Raw genomic sequence first — 19,166 nt, forward strand, 5'->3', positions numbered from 1 at the left:
AAGGCCAGACTTAGTTTCTAAAGACGCTAGGTCGTCACGGGCGGTTCCGGGCGAGTCAGGGTGGAGCGTGTAAGGGAATTCCCGGGCGATCCCGGGCGAGTTAGGGTGTAATGTGTTAACCTTTGATTCTTCTAACTCTTCTATTTCTCTGGAGGAATATTCTATTTTGCAGATGATGATGATGATGATGATGATGGTGTACAATCTTCCACAAACCTGATTGACCCCGTCAATGATAATCCACAGCCGCGCATCCCTCTCCCTAAGCCTGGCCAGTGATGTCTTCAGTAGCTCAGCTTGGGCCGTTGTGTCACCTCCAGTGAGAATTTTTTTCTCATCTTCTGGAAAGTTTAGATTTAGTCAGAGTTTTACAGCACTTGCAACACAATAAGGTCATATAAGTGCCGAAGATTAGAAGCATTACAGGAGAGTAACAAACTCAAAAAAAAAGGAGGAGAGATCAGGATGATAGATGTTTGATAGGAAAAAAGAAGCAAACTACACAAGAGCACCCGCCAACTACCCACATTTTCAGGAAAGACAAGAGGGTACCCTGGGAGAGGAGAAACACATCCACATGACAATGGTCACACAGCACAGGCAAAGAAGCCACACAGGCTAACAGAAGAAAATGACAGAAGGAAAGAAAACAAGCAGGACATGCTTTAGGGGCACCCTCCAACCACCCACTTTAAAAAAGAGAATGTCTGATGACAGTAACAGAAGTCCATATGGCATGAGGCAGACAGGAAGACCAGATAAGTCTTTTTTTCCACAGTATCAAAGAATTAAATGAAAGTTTCTATAAGATTTAACTAGAATGTAAAAGAAAGCTTTATAAAATTGTTATAGAACAGAAGCATTAGTCACGTGATAAAAAGAGTTGCCTGTCACGCTCAGCTGGTTTGAGATATCGGGCAAAATCTCAAATTTCTCAGCCCCTTGTGTTTCTGGCTCCCAAATTTCCAGCAACTTTAACTTTGGAACCAAAGCAACCAGACTGATACTGACTCACTCGCAGGCAGGGCTTCAAGAAAGCTTTCATTTGATACCCATAGTGTTGTAAAGTCAAAATGTAAAACTTGGCTCATTGTGTGTGTGCGTGTGTGTTTGTGTGTGTGTGTGTGTGTGTTTGGCGTCCATGTGTCTGCACATGTGTGCATGGAATATGTGCGTGAGTGTGTGCGGGCGTGTTTGTGTGTGTATGCATGTCTGAGTTTGTGTGTGTGTGTGTATGAGTGTGTGTGTGCGTGTGTGTGTCGCATGCGTGAATATTGTTCGTACATGCATTTATGTAAAGTGCCTAGAGTTGTGTTTACACGGGAGTGGGCGCTATAGAAATGATCTTCATTATTACTATTATTTCGTCGAGTTGTTTAACTCTTTATCTCTGGCTAGCTGCTCCCAGTGGGCTGCAGTCAGAACAGCTGTGCCGGTGAGTGTTACTGGTAGAAACTCGGGCACATTTCTTTATGCTGAATTTGACGTCATATTACTTTTTGGCAATTGTCGAAAACAGGAAACTTTTACAAAAAGTTTTTTTATTTGATGAAGAATATCAAAATAGGTTCATTTATTTTGATTTAATGACCAATTTAGTGACGGCGACCCCAGTGCTTTCTTGTCGTATCTCCATTTTTAATAGCAGTGAAAACAGTTCATAACAAAGAGTGAGCTTAAAATGATGTCACATTTGCACTGTAGAAAAAATGGAGATATGACAAGAGGCATTCCAGGTTATCGATAGATGGAGTAATGTCTACCACTGAGGTCGCATGATGTTTTTGTCACTTTTAGATTTCACACCAAAAGATGGCTCTAACGTTGTGGGTTTACCCCTCCTCAGAGATAAAGAGTTAACAAAAACATACGCCCCTCACCAGTGGGTTCAGGCAGGAGGGCAGCGATGAGTCGAGACAAGAGACATTCCAGGTTACCGCTGGATGGGGTGCTGTCTACGATGTGGTAGAACACAGATACGCCTTTCTGAAAACATTAAATTGTGTGACAGAACACAGATACACCTTTCTGAAAACATTAAATTGTGTGACAGAACACAGATACACCTTTCTGAAAATATTACAATGAGTGACAGAACACAGATACGCCTTTCTGAAAATATTACAATTGAGTGACAGAACACAGATACGCCTTTCTGAAAATATTACAATTGTGAGGTAGAACACAGATACGCCTTTCTGAAAACATTACAATTGTGTGACAGAACACAAATTATGCCTGGTAAGAAACAATAGACTGCGTAGAAAAACAAAGATACAAAGATACGTCTTACTTAAAACAAAGCCATCTTTCTGATAACAAAGCGCTTATGTTGTTGTAGAACACAGATGCACCTTTTTGAAAACATAATCATGAGCTAAAAGACAGATTTAAATTTCTAATAACAATGATGATAACAATAGATTGCATTTACATAGTGTGCTATCCCATATGAGTAAAAGCTCTGAGCACTTTATATCGATAACATTGGTCGGTCTCTATTACTGTGAGTTCCTTCATTAGATGGAGTACTGTCAAAATAGGTTTATTTGTTTGGATTTAATGATTAATTCAGTGGCATATGTGTCACCTTTAGGATTTGTACCAAAAGAAAGCTCAGGCATAGCGGGTTTAACACCTTCTGGAAACAAAGAGTTAACTCTTTCATTATCGGGGGGTTTTCCTCCCCTGGAACTGGACCTATCTGTGATCTACTTTCTGATTCTGCCTACCGACCGTCGGACAAATTAAAGATTCTTTTAGTTCAATTTTCAATATCAGCCACATGTGTTGTATATGGCAATAAAGGGAAAATAATTACCTGTCCCAACATGTCGCTAAAAACAATCATTCTTCAGCCAGAGATTTCAGATTCAATTATTAGAAAAGTAGGTGTGGCCTTGGAGCAGGAAGTAGCAAGCCATGAAACACGGCTAGCGGTCCAGTGTTGGGGGTAACACGAGCCGTGAAACACGATTCGCAGCAGTGAAAGAGTTAAGAGGGCTTACCTTAACAGCTTCTCCAATCAGCTTACACATCAAGGCAGTTTTCCCCCAGCCACTGGCAGCCTCCAGCACACAGATCTCGTTGTCTCCCTCCTGGATGTCCCACTCGGAGCTCTGGCCTGGAAGTGGAGGTATTGCAAATCAACATCTCAGGGGAAAGCGGCATTACATCACATTTTGTCACTTCACTGCGCTAGCAAAATGGCACATATCACTTTTGCTTGCCCCTGCAGGGGGGGGGGGCATAGTTTTACTATGGGAGAGCAAAGAATACACCTGCCGTGATACTGCGTGTCGTAAGAGGCGACTAAAGGTGCAAAGGTCTGGTTGCCTGAAAAGTGCCCGTTTGCGGAGGGCCGACTACCCGACCCAGTAAAAAACAGTCAGTTAGAGAAACACGGACAAACGGCTTTTTATTTTTCGGTCTTGGGAGACAGACGAGCTTCTGCATCAGCAGGAACAATGATTCAAAGAATGAAGGACTGCGGACAAAGCCGAAAGGACTCTCCTGACCCGATCACAGAAATAGAAGAAAAGAAAAGTGGGAAGACATGGCATAACATCAAGAGGCTAGCCCAGGATAGAGAAAGGTGGAAAGTGTTTGTCCGTGGCCTATACCCTGTGCAGGGTGAGAAAGGCAAGGATGATGATGACTTTTGCTGCCTTTGAGATAAATGGAAAGAACTGACAACAGCAGTAGCCAACAGCCAGAAAAGGTCGATTTTGGTGTCCATATTGGTTATTTATTCAATTGTGAATCCCAGTATACTTAATTTAGACCACAAACAAAAATGTTCACTTCAGCTGTACCTAGTGAGCCATTGTCTATTTATCATCTAGTAAAGATAAAACTTGCCATGCATGTCTCTTTTGTGACTGCCACCTCATTTTTGTTTTGTTTCTTTACAAAAAGATAGATAGAGTACCACCAAACAAAATTAGAGGCTAGTTGCATTTTTAAGCCACTTTGCTAGCGCAGGAACAATTAGTCACTGGAAAAATAGTGAAAACTACTTGCCTTTCTTTCAAACATTCATAAAGACGATTGCAACTCTATTCTGTCCATGTTCTACTGTTTTAAATACGTCACTAGGACTTAGCTACAACTATTTATTTGATAAAAATGGCACTGACAGTTAAAATCAAACGAGTCAAACAATAGAATTTAAAAAAGACAAAGACAATTGAAAATTGTAACCACTGCCATTTTCCCCTTGTCCTCTTGATGCCCAAAGTACTGTTTAGATCAAACTCCACCCATCTCCACCCCTCCCAACATTGTTTTAAACCACAAAAAACACAAAACATTCATCAAATTTCATGTAAAAACCACCCAAGAAATGGCCAATGAGAAAAAGACAAAAAGTCACTTACGAACCGTACAGTTATCACCACCTGTATTGGGGAAAGAGAAAAAAATGAGAGGTCCATTAACGTCATCTTCTTAACATGTTCAATGTGAAGTAGATTCAGTTCATAAAAACAGATAGCATTTGTATAACGGAAATGCCCTCTCAACAGCAAGCTCTATGCACTTCACAATCTACATCATTACCCTCAGCAGACCTGATAGCCTTCTGAATCATTCTCAACATCCTGGGAAGAACACACAGAAACTGAAGCCACATCTAACATCCAGCGCAGGGGTCACCAAACAATTTTAAAAGTGGATCAGATAACTGAGAGACCGTGGAGTGCAGGTTGAATAACCATTTGTGAGGCAGCCTGGAGGAATCAGGCTCTCGTCCATTTTTGAGCATGTAGAGTTATTGGTATCATCTTAAAGCTTGTTCACTTGTCTTTATTTTGATGCAAAAAATATCTATTTATCTTGAATACAAGTTGAGATTTTTGCGAATGAAGGAGGTGGGGGTCACCTGTTTTCAGAGGTAAAATTAGTGAGAAAATGGCCACCAAAGATTAGTTATTTCCTTAGCTTAAGAGTCCGTGGCAACTGAAAATTTACATTTATTGTACCTTTAATCAACGCTTTTCAGAAAAATCCACCCAGAAATGAGTTCTTTAATGGTCATGAAAGGTGTTGAACCAAAAAACAAAAATTTGATTAAACTTCACAAACCTGCAGAAAAATGCAAGTTTCTTCATTTTGATTATTTTTGACGAGAGCCTGATTCCACCACGCTGCCTCACATTTTGTTCAGTACAATACACTCAATACATAAGAAATACAGACAACCAACTAATTGATTTATCAATACATAAAATACAAAACACATATAAAAAAATAAAGACAAGCAAGTATAGATATTTATTCAAACATCATCAAATTTCGTAAAGTTGTTATGAGATAATCATACCACACCTCGTGAGCACATATTTGAATCTCACAACCCAAGTCATGTCAAAGCCAAACAAAGTTGTGATACATTGTTTTATGTTCTAGTAAGCGCTTCACGGCACTTGTGGCATCCCACCCCACCCCATCCTATCTTATCTTACCTTACCTTTACTTATTATTACCTTATCTTATCTTATCTCATCTGATCTCAACTTGTCTTATCTTATCCCATTTTGTCTTATCTTGTCTATCTTACTTTAAAGTGCTCCACCATAGAGGAACTGGATCGAAGAGCTCAGTTCTGACTCTGTACCTACCATAGTCCTCCATAAGACTCTGTAACTGTACTTGGGTGGTTGGCGGGTGCTCTGGTGTCGTTTGCTCCTTTCCTATCAAATATCTATTGTCCTTATCTCCCCTCCTTCTTTTTTGTGTATGTTACTCTCTTATAACACATCTATTCTTTCTTCGGCACTTATATGACCTTATTGTGTTGCAAGTACCGTAAAACTCTTACTAAAGCTAAACTAAGACTCTGTACCTACCATACTCCTCCATAAGACTACTAGATCCCTCTGAGAGAAACTGCAGCAACGCCTTCAACTCCGCCTCTCTGCCCACTAGGTCTTTGGCTTTATCCACCGCAAAAAGTCGCTGTAAGTTCAGCTCTGAAAATAAGACAAGCACAACAACAGTTTGTCAGGCATCATGGTGAAATCAGGCGCTCATCAAAAAAAATGTAATCAAGAAAATCAGTATTTCTCAGGCCGTTGGGTAATTTTTTTTTAATTGTCTTTTTTCAGTTCAGTACCTTCTATGTCCATTTAAAAACACATTTCTGTGTGGATTTTGCTGAAAAACATTGATCAAAGGCACAAAAATTGTTGTTTTTTTCAGTTTCGAAGGACACTCAAGCTTTGAAAGTCACCAAATGAAACCCCATACCCCTTCTATGCGTGCCATATCAATGCACTAACCTATCAAATACGTAGATCCTGATCTATCAACTTTGCAATCCCCAAAAAAGATCAGTAAAACGATGAATGTTACAGTAATTAAACGGCCCTACAAATTCACTCACAGTAACTCGCAGTAACAGGGTGAATAGAACTGTAATTGTAATGCCATACGAATCAACTTGGCTAAAAATGTATAAAAACAAAACATGTGAAGATGTTTTAGATTTGTTAATTAAACCATCCACACAAACAGCGAGTGTCAGCTCTTATAGGCAGTGCCCATTGGAGGGTTGGTTCGGTTAGGTTCGGTTTGAGTCGGTTTCCAGCAGCTTCTGTGCACACTATAAATAGACCCCTGCCTCAAACCGATCACCCGACTCACAGCCTTGAAAACAAATGCGTTTGTTATTGAAGGTCATTTTTGGTTTCACTTGGGTTGTGCTACACTGGTAGCTTTACTCCCTCCATGGAGGAAAATCTGGATAGCCCCGATGACCAAACCAACCCGAACCAATCTTGCCAATGGGCACCGGGTATTACACAACCACCTTCACCTTGTTTGATGGAGTCGACCGACTCTTGCTGTGCACAGGGGGGATAACTCTGGTCTATCGCATTCTTCAAGAAATTTAAAACTTTCTCAGCAAATTCATCCATGTCCACCAGTTCTACCTGGAGAGTCGTATGAATAAAGTTACTTGAGACTTCAAAAGAAAAGTCATTGCAACAAACATAAAGAGATGAAGGGGGGAGGGGGGTAGTTATTTGCTGTCAGTACGAATGTTGCAAAAACAACCCCCCCACCCCCTCCCTCAATTATAATGCATTAGCAGCTTTGGTTTCTGATAGTACATCGCTATATACACCATGCCACACACCCCAGCTGATTGTTTCAAAACACAAACTTGTTCCCTTTTTAAAAAGAATAATTCTCTCATTTGCTTTTAGGCTGTCACCCGCAATGCAATGCAAAAGTACAGGAACTGTTCGACATCTTCACAAAGTAACGCTGGCTTTACTCTTAGCTCTTATGACAGCTAATGGTTATCTAAGGGCAAATTGACACTGAGGGGCTACAATTTTAAAGGTTCTAGGCACAGAGAGAGTTAAAGTTTGACAGCTGCACGTGACGTGATGACATAGGTTGTCATTGTCTGGCTGTCTTTCTTCCTCATACACCGTGAAGTTGTGGGTGAGCTGGGGTAGCCTAATGGCAAATAAACTTTTAAATCAGAATCAAGGGTGTACTTTTCATAAATTTGAAAAAAAAAAATCACAATGTTTCCGTCTAAATAGTAATGACGGGCAGCCTTTTGATTTCCCAGCTTTCTCCCATCTACTTTCATTTCATCCATTTTCATGTTTTTTTCCTGGAAAAGGGAATCTGAAAATAAAATTCCTGGCTTTTGCCATTTACCCGGTTGAGTGGGAACCCTGAAACGTCAACATTTTTACATAACTGAAGAAGCCTCATAAAATAGCGTTACACACTCACCCTGTCTCTCCCGGACTTGTCAGAGATCTGCTTGTAAGAGCAGCTGTAAGGGAACAACTGGGTCGGGAATCTTTCCGCTATTTTCTTTTTCATTACCTTCAAAGAGAATAGAATTAACAATTATTTTGAAGCTGTCCGAAGACAAAAGTTATTTTGTGAATATTAGAACGACTGAAGACAAACGTTATTTAAGAAGAAGGGAAACGAAACAGAAAGAGACAGTGAATTAAGTATTTTAATGACAACAGCACAAATAGCCAAACAGTTCTTATCAGAATCATAAAATCAGAGAAATGATCTGACAGTTTACACTGATGAGCCCTGTGACTCAAACTTGGGAAATTTTTCTAATACGATTTCTTATTTTCATGGATTTCATGGGTCATGCATATTGAATGGTACCTCAGAAAATCTCCAAATATTTCTTGTTAATTTAGGCTATATCATTTCAATTTTGCGACTGAACATTGGGTGAAAGAAATGGATATAAGACATGTTCAGATTGTATAGAAAAGTATACATTTTATGATTATCAAGCAGGATCTCTCATGATCTCCCATGAATTCTCCAACTCTTCTTCCTGATGTTCCCTCAGCAAGTGCACACTTTTAAAGACATAATAATGTTTGTATGTATGTATAGTATAAGGTTTTACAGCGCTCGCAACTGCTAAGGTCATATGAGCGCTAATAATGTTTACAACAAAAAATATAAGTGTTCAGGGCCATACGATGCGACATTGTTTTTTAAATGGAGCCAGGCTCGTGATAATGAAATAAAAAAATAAACAAAACCCAAAATGTACCATTTTGGAAAAATGTTCGGGAATAATTATATTTTTTCAATTTTTGGTGCAAGTTAAAAAAACTCAAGTTGTAGGGACACAGAATGAAAGACAAAAATTTTTTACAATGTAGATAGAAGCTCCTCAGCCGTAATTTAATTTTTCTGTAATTTCAGTTGCCCTGATAGACACAGAGGTGATCAGCTGTGATGAAAGAAAGACAGCAATGCTTAACCTTTAGATGGTAATTTGGCAATGACTCCGAATCAACAAATCGAGACTGAAAGCTTTCAGGGATGTCGTCACAGATAGACTTTGACCTCATGAAGAAGCCAGCGTTTGGATTGCACTCCCTGAAATAAGATAAGAAATATTAAATGAAAGAAATAAAAGCTTGTCCAGATAAAACAACAGTCAAATAACTCATACTTTTTTCTTTAAAAGTTCCCCACTATTTCCATTCAAAGTAAACTAGAAAATTAGAAAATTGATCAACAATACAAGAAATGTTGGAGAAAAAGACGGAAGGCGAGGAAAGAGATGACAAGCGTGGAAAGATATATTGACGTTTTCTTCTATATCCCAGTTATATCAATTTATGAAAGCTCCCCCCCCCCTCCCCACATACACACAACCCCATCCCAGGAAAAGTATACAGAGATTACACCAAACCTATCACTTTTGCACAACAACAAACATTCAATATAAGTCAAAAACAAAACTACAAGATCAAAAACTTATCTTGGCACTCATATGACCTTATGCAGTTGCGAGCGTCATAAAACCCTCTACTACAATAAAAAAATAATAATAAAAACTTATCAAAGTTAGAGAAACACACGACCCACTACTACTTCCCAGCATCTGCTACACTCACTTCAACTCAAACGTTGAATGCAGCCATTTCGTTTACTACATTCATTTTTCCATATATATCTAAGACCAATTTTATACTCCTTTCCTCATCATCATCAAGTGCCACATATGCGACAGACTCTCCAAGTAGGTTGTTCAGGGCCTACCCCTGCCTTGTTTGCCTTCAGCGTTGTCAGTGAAAGCTTGATGTTGAATGCCTTTATGTCTTTTCGGGAGTCCCAAATACACTTGTTTAGTTTTAGTAAAGTTTTACGGCACTTGCAACACAATAAGCTCATATAAGTGCCGAAATAGCATTCGTAAATTAATTTCTTCTACAAAAAAACAGAAAAACGGCTGCAACAACTCAGTTCAAAATCAGCCACAAACTAACAGAGAGCGCCCCCCCCTCGTCACCTGTAAGCTCCGTTCAGAATCTCCATAAACGTGATAGATGTCCCGTCTATCCAGTCATACTTCTCTTTTGCTTCGGCAGGCACCTCCTCACTGCTTGGAATCCAACCATACCTGAACAAGATAAAGCAGTGTGCGCTTTACACAAACACAAAACATACACAAACACAAAACACACACTCAAACACACACACATACTTGTGCACACACACAGACTCACTGGCGCACACACACACCAAAACACATAATCACATAATACACACACACACATACTCGCACACTACATACGCACACACACACACACACACACACACACATACACACACAAACACACAGACACACACACAAACATACATACATATTGAAATGTGACAACCAACAGTTGACACTAGTACTCACACAGATACTAAATGGGTTTCCTGACATGAGCACAGCACACAGAAATCCCTTGCTAATTGTGTCTCAACATTTACAATGACTTTTTTATTTAATACAATTTTTCAATTATATATCATTTATGAAAATCGAGATGAATTATAAGTTAAGGTAAGCCAAAGGCAAAGCATTTTTTTAAAAGATACCGGACATCACCTTTAAATGAGGAAGTATTTGACTTAATAACAAACCTCTCTCCAACCAAGGTAATGAACAAAGGGTGCGGCATGTGTTTATCTCGGCATCTCTCAATCTCCTCCATACAGATCAGAATCGTCTCAGCCGTCGAGGTGTCCTTGGGAATTCCCCAGCGAAGGTCGCACTCCACCAACTTGAGTCTTCTCTCAAGACACCATTCTCTCAACTCTGGGAAAACCTGACACAGAAGGTTTGGGGACAGCAGAAAGTGAAGTTGTGCAACAGCTTTGGGTTAAGAGAAAAGACTGTAACAGACCAGAAATCTGTAGTACAGGACCAACAGACCAGAAATTTTGGGTACAGGAATTATACTATACCACAGACCAGAAAACTCTAGTTCAGGAATTAAACAATACCACAAACCAAAAATCTGTTGTACCGGTACAGGAAATAGACAATATAAAAGACAAGAGACTACAATAAACAAGAACTGTTGTAAACGAAATAGACTATTTGTGTTGCAAAGCAGTGGAATCAGGCGGTCGTCAGTTTTTGGGCATATGGAGTTGTTGCTGTCATCTTAAAGCTGGTTCATTTGTTTTGTTTTCAATGAAAAAAGTATCCATCCATCTTCTATAGCGGTCGAGCTATTTTTGATTGAAGGAGGTGGGGTTCCCCTGATTTCAGAGGTACATTTTGTGAAAAAATGGCCACCAAAGTTTGGTGACTTCCAAAGCTTTAGAGTCCTCGGAAATTCTAAATTTACATTTTCAGTGCCTTTAATAAAAATTTTCAGTAAAATCCAGACAACAGTGTATTTTTAAATTAATAAACATAAAAGGTGTTTAGCTAAAAAATACAAATTCACTAAAAATTGACAAACAGGAAGACAAAGGCCGACTTTTTCAATTTCATTATTTTGACGAACACTTGATTTCACTACACTGCCTCACATATAACAGACCAGAAATCTGTTGTTCAGGAAATAGATTATATAACAGACCACTAATCTGTTGTACATGTATGGTGAGATCCTTTTGTAGGCACCAGCGACTCTGTGTCAAAGCAACAACCGTTCCAAACATGAGTAGTAATTTGTGTTGAGCATGTAACCTTTTTTCTCCCTGCAGAAAATTTCATCCTTCCACATAAGCAGGGTCATGTTTTGAAAGTTCAAATCCAGCGGCTCACCGGCACAACCGTTCTAACTGCAAGCCACTTGCAGGGCTTGATGAAGATAAGAAGTTAATCCAGTTGTAAAACTAGACATTAGAATTGTAAATTATTGGAGTAGAAACAGCTGGGTGGTGTTTTTGAGTAGAAACGGCTGAGAGATATTCTTGACTAGAAACAGCTGAGAGATGTCCTTGACTAGAAACAGCTGAGAGATGTCCTTGACTAGAAACAGCTGAGAGATATTCTTGACTAGAAACAGCTGAGAGATGTCCTTGACTAGAAACAGCTGAGAGATGTCCTTGACTAGAAACAGCTGAGAGATGTCCTTGACTAGAAACAGCTGAGAGATGTCCTTGACTAGAAACAGCTGAGAGATATTCTTGACTAGAAACAGCTAGGAGATGTCCTTCTACTTACTTTTTTCACCAACACCTCCCGCTCATTGAAGAAGTCGGTGAAGGTAGAAGACACGAAAACACGAATGATGTTCCAGTCACTTGCTGTGTTCGACTCCACAGGCTCAACGTTTGTCACGTCATATTGGGCAGCTTTGTCACATTGTATCCCAACTTCAGACCAGACTTTATTAACGGCCGATTTGACTGAATCGTCAACATCGTCATCACTGTTGTTACCATCAGGCTCGACAGTCTTGCCTCCTTCCTCCTCACCTGTCTGTGAAACAAAAACAAAGAAAATTCAGAAATAACTTCTACAAATTTGTCTTTTTATCTTAAATTTTCAATAAAATTCAAAACCAGCTGGGAGTCAGTTTTGCAATTAATTTTTTTTTTACCCATGGGAGGGGGGGGGGGGGTGAATAAACAGGAAAAAGATATATGCTGGGCATTATGCATTACCATTAAGTCAACAGAAAAAAGAAAAAATGTATTTACATAATCATAAATTGCAAATCAAACGACAAAGTAGTTGTGCTGTCTAAATATCAATATAGCTGCAAAAGAACAGTAAATTTATTTACTTTTCAATTTCTTATGAGTATCAAAACCAGTTTATTTATAAAAAATAAAAACAACTGGTGAACAATGACACATGAATCACTAAAGCAACATCTTTTTCTTCTTTTTTTTTTCTTTTTAGCAATAAGCTCAAGTGTGTCTTCACTGATAGAGCTGTTCACTGATAGAGCTGTTCACTGATAGAGCTGTTCACTGATAGAGCTGTTCACTGATAGAGCTGTTCGCACCATGCTCAACTGCACAGCCAGCCAATCTCTTTCAATTCCTTAGCTTCTTATCTCCGGCAAGCCGCTCCCATTGCTTCGCAGTAGGAACCACTGTGCCGGTGAGCCGCTAGCAGTGGCTTGAATATTCCTTTACGATGACTTCGACATCAAATTACTTTAATAGCCGAAAACAGGTCTCTTTTACAAGGAATTGATTCATTAGATGAAGAACTATCGAAATAGGTTCACTTGTTCTGATTTAATTACCAACTTGTGATGAAAATATCAATTTCAGATTTCATACCAAAAGAGGGCCCCGCCATAGTGGGTATACCCATCTATGAGATAAAGTATTCAGGCTCATTCTTGATCTCACATAGTTTGAGAACTTTTCCTTAATTAAGCTTCACCCACTTGGGTCTGTCAAGATGGAGAAGTACTCTAAATTGGAGTACCCCAAAATTGTACAACCTCATTGTATTGAAAAAGACTTCAACTTCGAAACACGGATTTAAATCAGCAACTTAATTTAATTCCAGTGTGAATCTCCAAGAGCAACTGACTAGCTAAAGCTGAAAACATCAACATTTTTCTAGGAGATTGCCACAGCACACCACGACTAAAAATACCTTTTGTTTGACTTGTCCTTTGATGTACGATCGATACATGGTGTATTTAAGGCATGGCTACCATCAATTCAGGATGAATGGAGGTCTGGAGACTCAGATGCTGGAAACAGGAACAAAACTGAAAACACAAAGTAAGTATTGATTGTAGGCAGTCATATATACAGTAGATTTATGTTCGGTACAATGTTATATAAATGACTAAGTATCCATTTATGCATTTTGCGAATTGCACTGTGTATATTATTTTATTATGTATTTGTATGTGCTCTCATTTAGTAACGATGTGTACGCATACGCATGTGATAAGAAAGTAGATGTGTGTGTATGTGCGTGTGTTTGTGTGTGTGTGCATGCGAGTGTGTCTGTGTGTATGTGTGTGTGTGTGTGTGTGTGTGTGTGTGTGTGTGCGTGTCTTTGGCATGCATGTTAGGGCACATGTGTGTGTGTGAGTGTGCAAGCATGTTTGTGTGTATGAATGTGTGTGTGTGTGTGTGAGTGTGTGAATGTTTGCGTGTGCGCATGAATTGTTTGTACATGCATTTATGTAAAGCGCATAGAGCTGTGTTTACACGGGAGTAGGCTCTATAAAAATGATCTTCATTTTATTATTATTATTATGACAGGACTTCGTGAAGGGCTAGAGGACTAGAGGACCGCGGGAGAGAGAGAAAGAGAGAGGGAGCCTAAGAGGGGGGGGGGAGAGAAAAAGGGAGGGAGAGAGAAGGGAGAGGGGAGGGAGAGAAAGAGGGAGGGAGAGACAGACAGACAGACAGACAGAGACAGAGAAAAAAGAGAAGGGGGGGTGGGGGGAGAGAAAGGATACAGACAGACAGAGACAGAGAAAAATAGAGAGAAGGGGAGGGGGGGGATAAAGAGAAAAGGAAAGAGAAAGGGGAGAGAGAGAGACAGACAGACAGAAAGAGAGAGAGAGAGGGTGTTTAAGTCATTATAATAAGAATAATTGATTCCCGTCATTTCTCTGAGTCGGTTCCCACGCTGACCCGGTGCAATACAGTCATTATTAATTATTGTACACATTTTATGACCAGTCCCATCTTCCGAATCCCACTTCATCTCAAGGGATGGAACACTTGAAGCTGACCAAAATATTTAATATAGGCCTACATCACTCTCGTCCTCGTCACTGACTAAAACTGGCTGACTTAAACCAGCGGTTGACGCTCCCCCTAAACGAAGAAGCTTTAGTGCCGTGAACGTAGCCTCAACAGCACCTGCAAACTGCATTTAGGGCGCCGTGAACGTAGCCTGCCATTACTGCCAACGTTCACGGCGCCGTGAACGTAGCCACTGCGTAAGCCGTAACTTATTATATATATATATATTTTAAAAAGTCATCGAGATTCCAAGAAACAGAAGACTTAAAACTAAGACTAACTGTCCATGACATTCAATATTCAACAAGAATTCTAGATCTAGATCTAGTCTAAGTAGATCTAGTATCTATCTAATTAGAATCTAGATTAGCCTAGAGATCTAGAATCTAGATCTAGAAGATCCATTCAAATATTATTTTATTCATCAATTTCAATGAGCTAACTTCAATCAGAAACAGCAATTGATATTGCCTGTCTCAGTCACCAGGAAGCATATAACAAATCTAGTCCTATTTGTCACCTCACCAAAAAAAAAACTTTCAAAAGAGCAACGAACGCTACGTCAGAGGCTTCCTTTTCAAAAGGTACGTTTCAATAGAGGCCCTACGATTTGTTTTGTATGGAAACGCGGCCATGTTGATTAAAATTATACTAAATATACTTTCTCTACAAAAAAGAGCCTCTCTCTCTTCCGTATCCATCATTAACATTGTAACAAACTGAGGTTGCCTATGACTTCCCATTTTATCCAAACTCTTGAAGTACGAATAAAGGAAACTTGCATACTTAATTCGTTCAGTCAAACGCTAGAAGTAACAGAAAGTAAGTTAAAGAGATACCAGTTTTATGGTACCTCTGTAACTTACAAAAATGTTATTATCTGGCTTATTCTCCTAACTAAAAAACGAAAGTAATGAATTGCGCATGCGTGAAAAGAATTGCATTGAAACTGTCAGTAACGACAAAGCCTCCAAATATTTTCTTGTTGATTGATTTCACCTTGTTGTTTTTATTGGGAGGATGCGAAAATGTCCCGGAATGCCAACGATAGCAACAACTATAGTCAAAGTTTTAAGTTGGTAGTTGTTGGAGGCGGTGGTGTCGGTAAAAGTGCCTTAACAATCCAGTTCATACAGGTATGTCATTTTCGAAAGTGTTTTTGGTGTGATGACTAAAGCTGTGAACGCCCTTCCCCTCCGAGCATGACCAGTTATCGATGAAGGAAGACACTCTTTCTCATTTTCTTTGCCGTCAAGAGTCAAGAATTACTCCAATCAAACAATCTTAGTCTTTTCGAATATTGAATAAACCTTTCTTATTCATTATTCATGGCACGATAATGATTAATATATTGGTCCAAAATTCTGAATCTTCATTTTACAATGGACAAGGAGTTGGATTTTAGAACTGAAGCCAAGGGAATGAGGGAAAACTGAAAGGGATGGGTTAGAGGTTTGAGTTAGCCTAGATATCTATTTCAATTTCAGTAGGCTATTTGTTACATTGTCAGGTCTTAGTTTTGTGGCCTTGGCATAGTGCTGGAACTAGCACTTTTACTCCTATATTCAGGAAAAGGTGGGTCATCTGATGTTTCCCCTCCTAATAGAAAAGTGTATCAGCTTTCGGACCGATCGGTCTTTGTCGTTTCCATCCCCCAACCCCCACCCCCAAGCTGACTACCAAAAAAGCACTAGATTCTAGATCTAGATCTAGATTTCTTCTAGATTCTAGTTCTAGGCTACATAATTATAATTCATACTTAATAAGACTGCTCTTAGTTAGTCTGTCTTTAACATGCCAATATGATTATTTAAGACAATTAGAGTTTTTTCTTCCGTTGACTTTGACAGCATCTAGATATATAGATCTAGATCTAGATCTAGCTGGTACAACTGCAACTCTACAAGTAGTAAGTCTAGTAATCTCTCAACTTACTTAGGGCCAAGGTTACCGGTATCGAAGTGGCTAATCAGCTAATCGGATTCAAGTCTAAATATAGACTCCAATGCGCATTACTTTGAATGACTGAGTTTTGTTCCTTTTGGACGGGTTTTAACTTTTTTCTCATCTTAATTTCTAACTGAATTTCCAATTGATCCATGATTTTGTCTTTATCGTTAAATAAAGTGGGTTTATTGATACTATGATCCTTTGTTGTTCTGAAACTTTGATCTTCCTTTTTTTTCACTTCTTTGAGCTCAGTTGCCATTTCCCTGTTTGTTGAACTGTTACAATTAGTATTTTAGATTTTGCAACTGTTGTCACTGTTAACGTCTCAAATACTTTTTAATTTGTGTCGAAAATTTTGGCTAGGTTGTAGAGAAACCAAGGAAGGGCCAAGGTTGAATTGCCTGTCCGTATCACATCAGGTACACGCATTGGAGTTTGAGACCGAATAGCCATGGGAGGCTATTCTTTCAGACTCGAGTCCGAATAGCCGCTGCCTACCAATAAATTAGAATCTAGGGCAGGCCTATATTTTCTTTTACATAAGTTTTTTTGGTTTTATTTCCGCATGATTTTTCTTTCCCGTCCCACCCCTTCTCATTCTCACTGAAAGTTGAAAGCACACAAGCTTTACTTTAAATTTTTAGAGGTATATAAACTCTTTTACTAAGTATTCTCTGGCACTGCTTGGCTTGATGGACCAAACCCTCATTTCTGTTCATTACATGATACATTTTTGGCTGCCAAATACATGGCCTCTAAAACCATTGAACATGAATAAATTTTATGCAAATCTTTAACTTAAGATGCAAAATATCAATTAACAAGAAAATCAGGGGGGGGGGGGGGTACCAGATGACTGATATTATAATATACGCAGTGGCTAAGTTCATGGCGCCGTGAACGTAGTTTGCAGGCTACGTTCACGGCACCCTGAATCATCCGCCATTGGCACAGAGGCACGACTGAAACGCTACGGTCGCTCAAACTCAGAGTGAACAAGGAAACAGCACAGGAATACTAGGCCTAGTGTGAAAAATAATGCAGCGTGGTCTGAATGCAATAGAGTTTATGGATGACGAAGGCGGGCGCAGCAAAACAGCCTGGGTCGACCAGGCCTTGCCCGCTCAGCGCACGAAACACGACTTCAATCCTCTTCCCGTGTGCGAACCCGGCTAAGCTCGACAATTTGAAAATAAAAGTCATTTGAAGAAACAAGGGAGAATGAAAGAAGGCCAAGGCAGGAAGAAGGGTGGGAGAAGGTGAAGTGAGCAAGATCATTCTTACATTGCAAACAACATTCAGGACGCTGTGATCTTAGCCTGCAAGCTACGTTCACAGCGTTAGCCACTGCATATAATATTATAATAAAGTAGTTGCCTTCTGGACTTCTTCTCCCATGGAATTAAGTTTATTTAACTTAGTACATAATTATAAGATGGTTGTGGAAGATATGTGCGCATACTTGTTAAAGTAGCAAGTGGCTGGTGGTCTCTACTGTAAAATGTCAATGACTCAAGGCTCATTTTCTCTTCCCCAGTCATACTTCGTCACAGATTATGATCCCACCATCGAGGATTCATATGCAAAACAATGCGTAGTCGACGATCATGTTGCAAGATTAGACAGTGAGTAGAGATACATTTTTCTATATATATATTATATATTTGTGAAGTTAGAGTCTTCTTCTTGGATTTTTTTGTTGAAGTTGACAAGAAAAAAGAGATTTTGTCACGCCACTGTAGAATCACGCACTCGTCATTTTTTTGCTTGTAGAGTTATTGGTATTATCTTAAAGCTTGTTCATTTGACTATCTTTCTATGAAAAAAATACACTATAGTTTCAATAGAAGTCGAGATATTCATGAATGAAGAAGGTAGAGGTCGCCTGGTTTCAGAGATAAAATTAACGAGAAAATGGCAGCCAAATTTGGTTAATATCCAAGGCTTGAGAGTCCTTGGAAACTGAATATTTACTTTTATTGTGCCTTTAATCAACGTTTTTCAGTAAAATCCACAAAGAAATATGTTTATAAATAGGCATACAAACAAGGTGTTTATTGAGCCAAAAACAAAAATTCTGAAAAATTTGTCTAACTGGCGGGAAAGTACCGACTTCGATTTCATCTGTCTGATACAGAAAATGCTTTGCCCACTCAGCCCTGTTTCGAAACAAACTTCTCTTGTTTGGTTCATTGTATGTAACCTCTACTCCACGATGCTGAGTGAGGAAATGGGAAAGGGGTATGGTTTGGGGCAGACAGTTGATCAGGTTTGTGTGGGCGTGAAATCTCACCATTGCTCATGAAAGCGTTCAAGTGACTCCAGCTCAGAGACTTTCCTGGGTAGCCAGAGATGTGAAACCAATTTGACCGCTTCCTGCTGCCCTGATGGTGAGGCAAGCCAAGAGAAAAAGCTCCTTGAATCGTTACATACAGGGGAGGGGTGGCATTGGTTGAACGTGCCTATTTCATTGATGTGTGGGGCTAAGGGTGGAAACAAAGGAGAAGCTCGATGTTTTCTATAATTCTAATCTGTCAAACAGTGGTCCTTTAGCCTATGAGATGTGAGCACTGGTCTCAATGGATAAGTAAGATTGACGCTTGCCATTATTAGAGAGGCTAGGAAAACAGTTATGAGGTGTGAAGTTTTTACCAATGTTTGCCAACCACACAAGTGACCTTTGATTCCACCAAGTATTGGCTGGCTGTCTGGGGGAACAACCCCCC

The 19,166-nt window shown here is 39.5% G+C and overlaps 2 protein-coding genes across 2 annotated transcripts in view; one reads left to right on the forward strand and one right to left on the reverse strand.

Annotated features, from left to right (window-relative positions):
* The window catches only part of LOC101863560 (telomerase protein component 1), a gene marked incomplete in the record, with an annotated part of 24,485 nt that extends 9,107 nt beyond the window's left edge, over positions 1-15,378 (reverse strand). Inside the window, 13 exon segments of the mRNA XM_005112389.3 lie at positions 217-341; positions 1,881-1,986; positions 3,009-3,124; positions 4,380-4,400; positions 5,850-5,972; positions 6,818-6,935; positions 7,759-7,854; positions 8,778-8,895; positions 9,815-9,925; positions 10,438-10,622; positions 11,978-12,235; positions 13,376-13,493; positions 15,277-15,378. Coding sequence (XP_005112446.2) covers positions 217-341; positions 1,881-1,986; positions 3,009-3,124; positions 4,380-4,400; positions 5,850-5,972; positions 6,818-6,935; positions 7,759-7,854; positions 8,778-8,895; positions 9,815-9,925; positions 10,438-10,622; positions 11,978-12,235; positions 13,376-13,414 — 1,416 coding nt within the window.
* A 52-nt stretch (positions 15,379-15,430) lies between these two features.
* The window catches only part of LOC101863792 (ras-related protein R-Ras2), a gene marked incomplete in the record, with an annotated part of 11,255 nt that continues 7,519 nt past the window's right edge, over positions 15,431-19,166 (forward strand). Inside the window, 2 exon segments of the mRNA XM_013090395.2 lie at positions 15,431-15,626; positions 17,978-18,065. Of these exon segments, the coding sequence (XP_012945849.1) occupies positions 15,519-15,626; positions 17,978-18,065 (196 nt within the window).

The sequence above is a fragment of the Aplysia californica genome, unplaced genomic scaffold (assembly GCF_000002075.1).
Source record: "Aplysia californica isolate F4 #8 unplaced genomic scaffold, AplCal3.0 scaffold01256, whole genome shotgun sequence".
Taxonomy (NCBI): Eukaryota; Metazoa; Mollusca; class Gastropoda; order Aplysiida; family Aplysiidae; genus Aplysia; species Aplysia californica.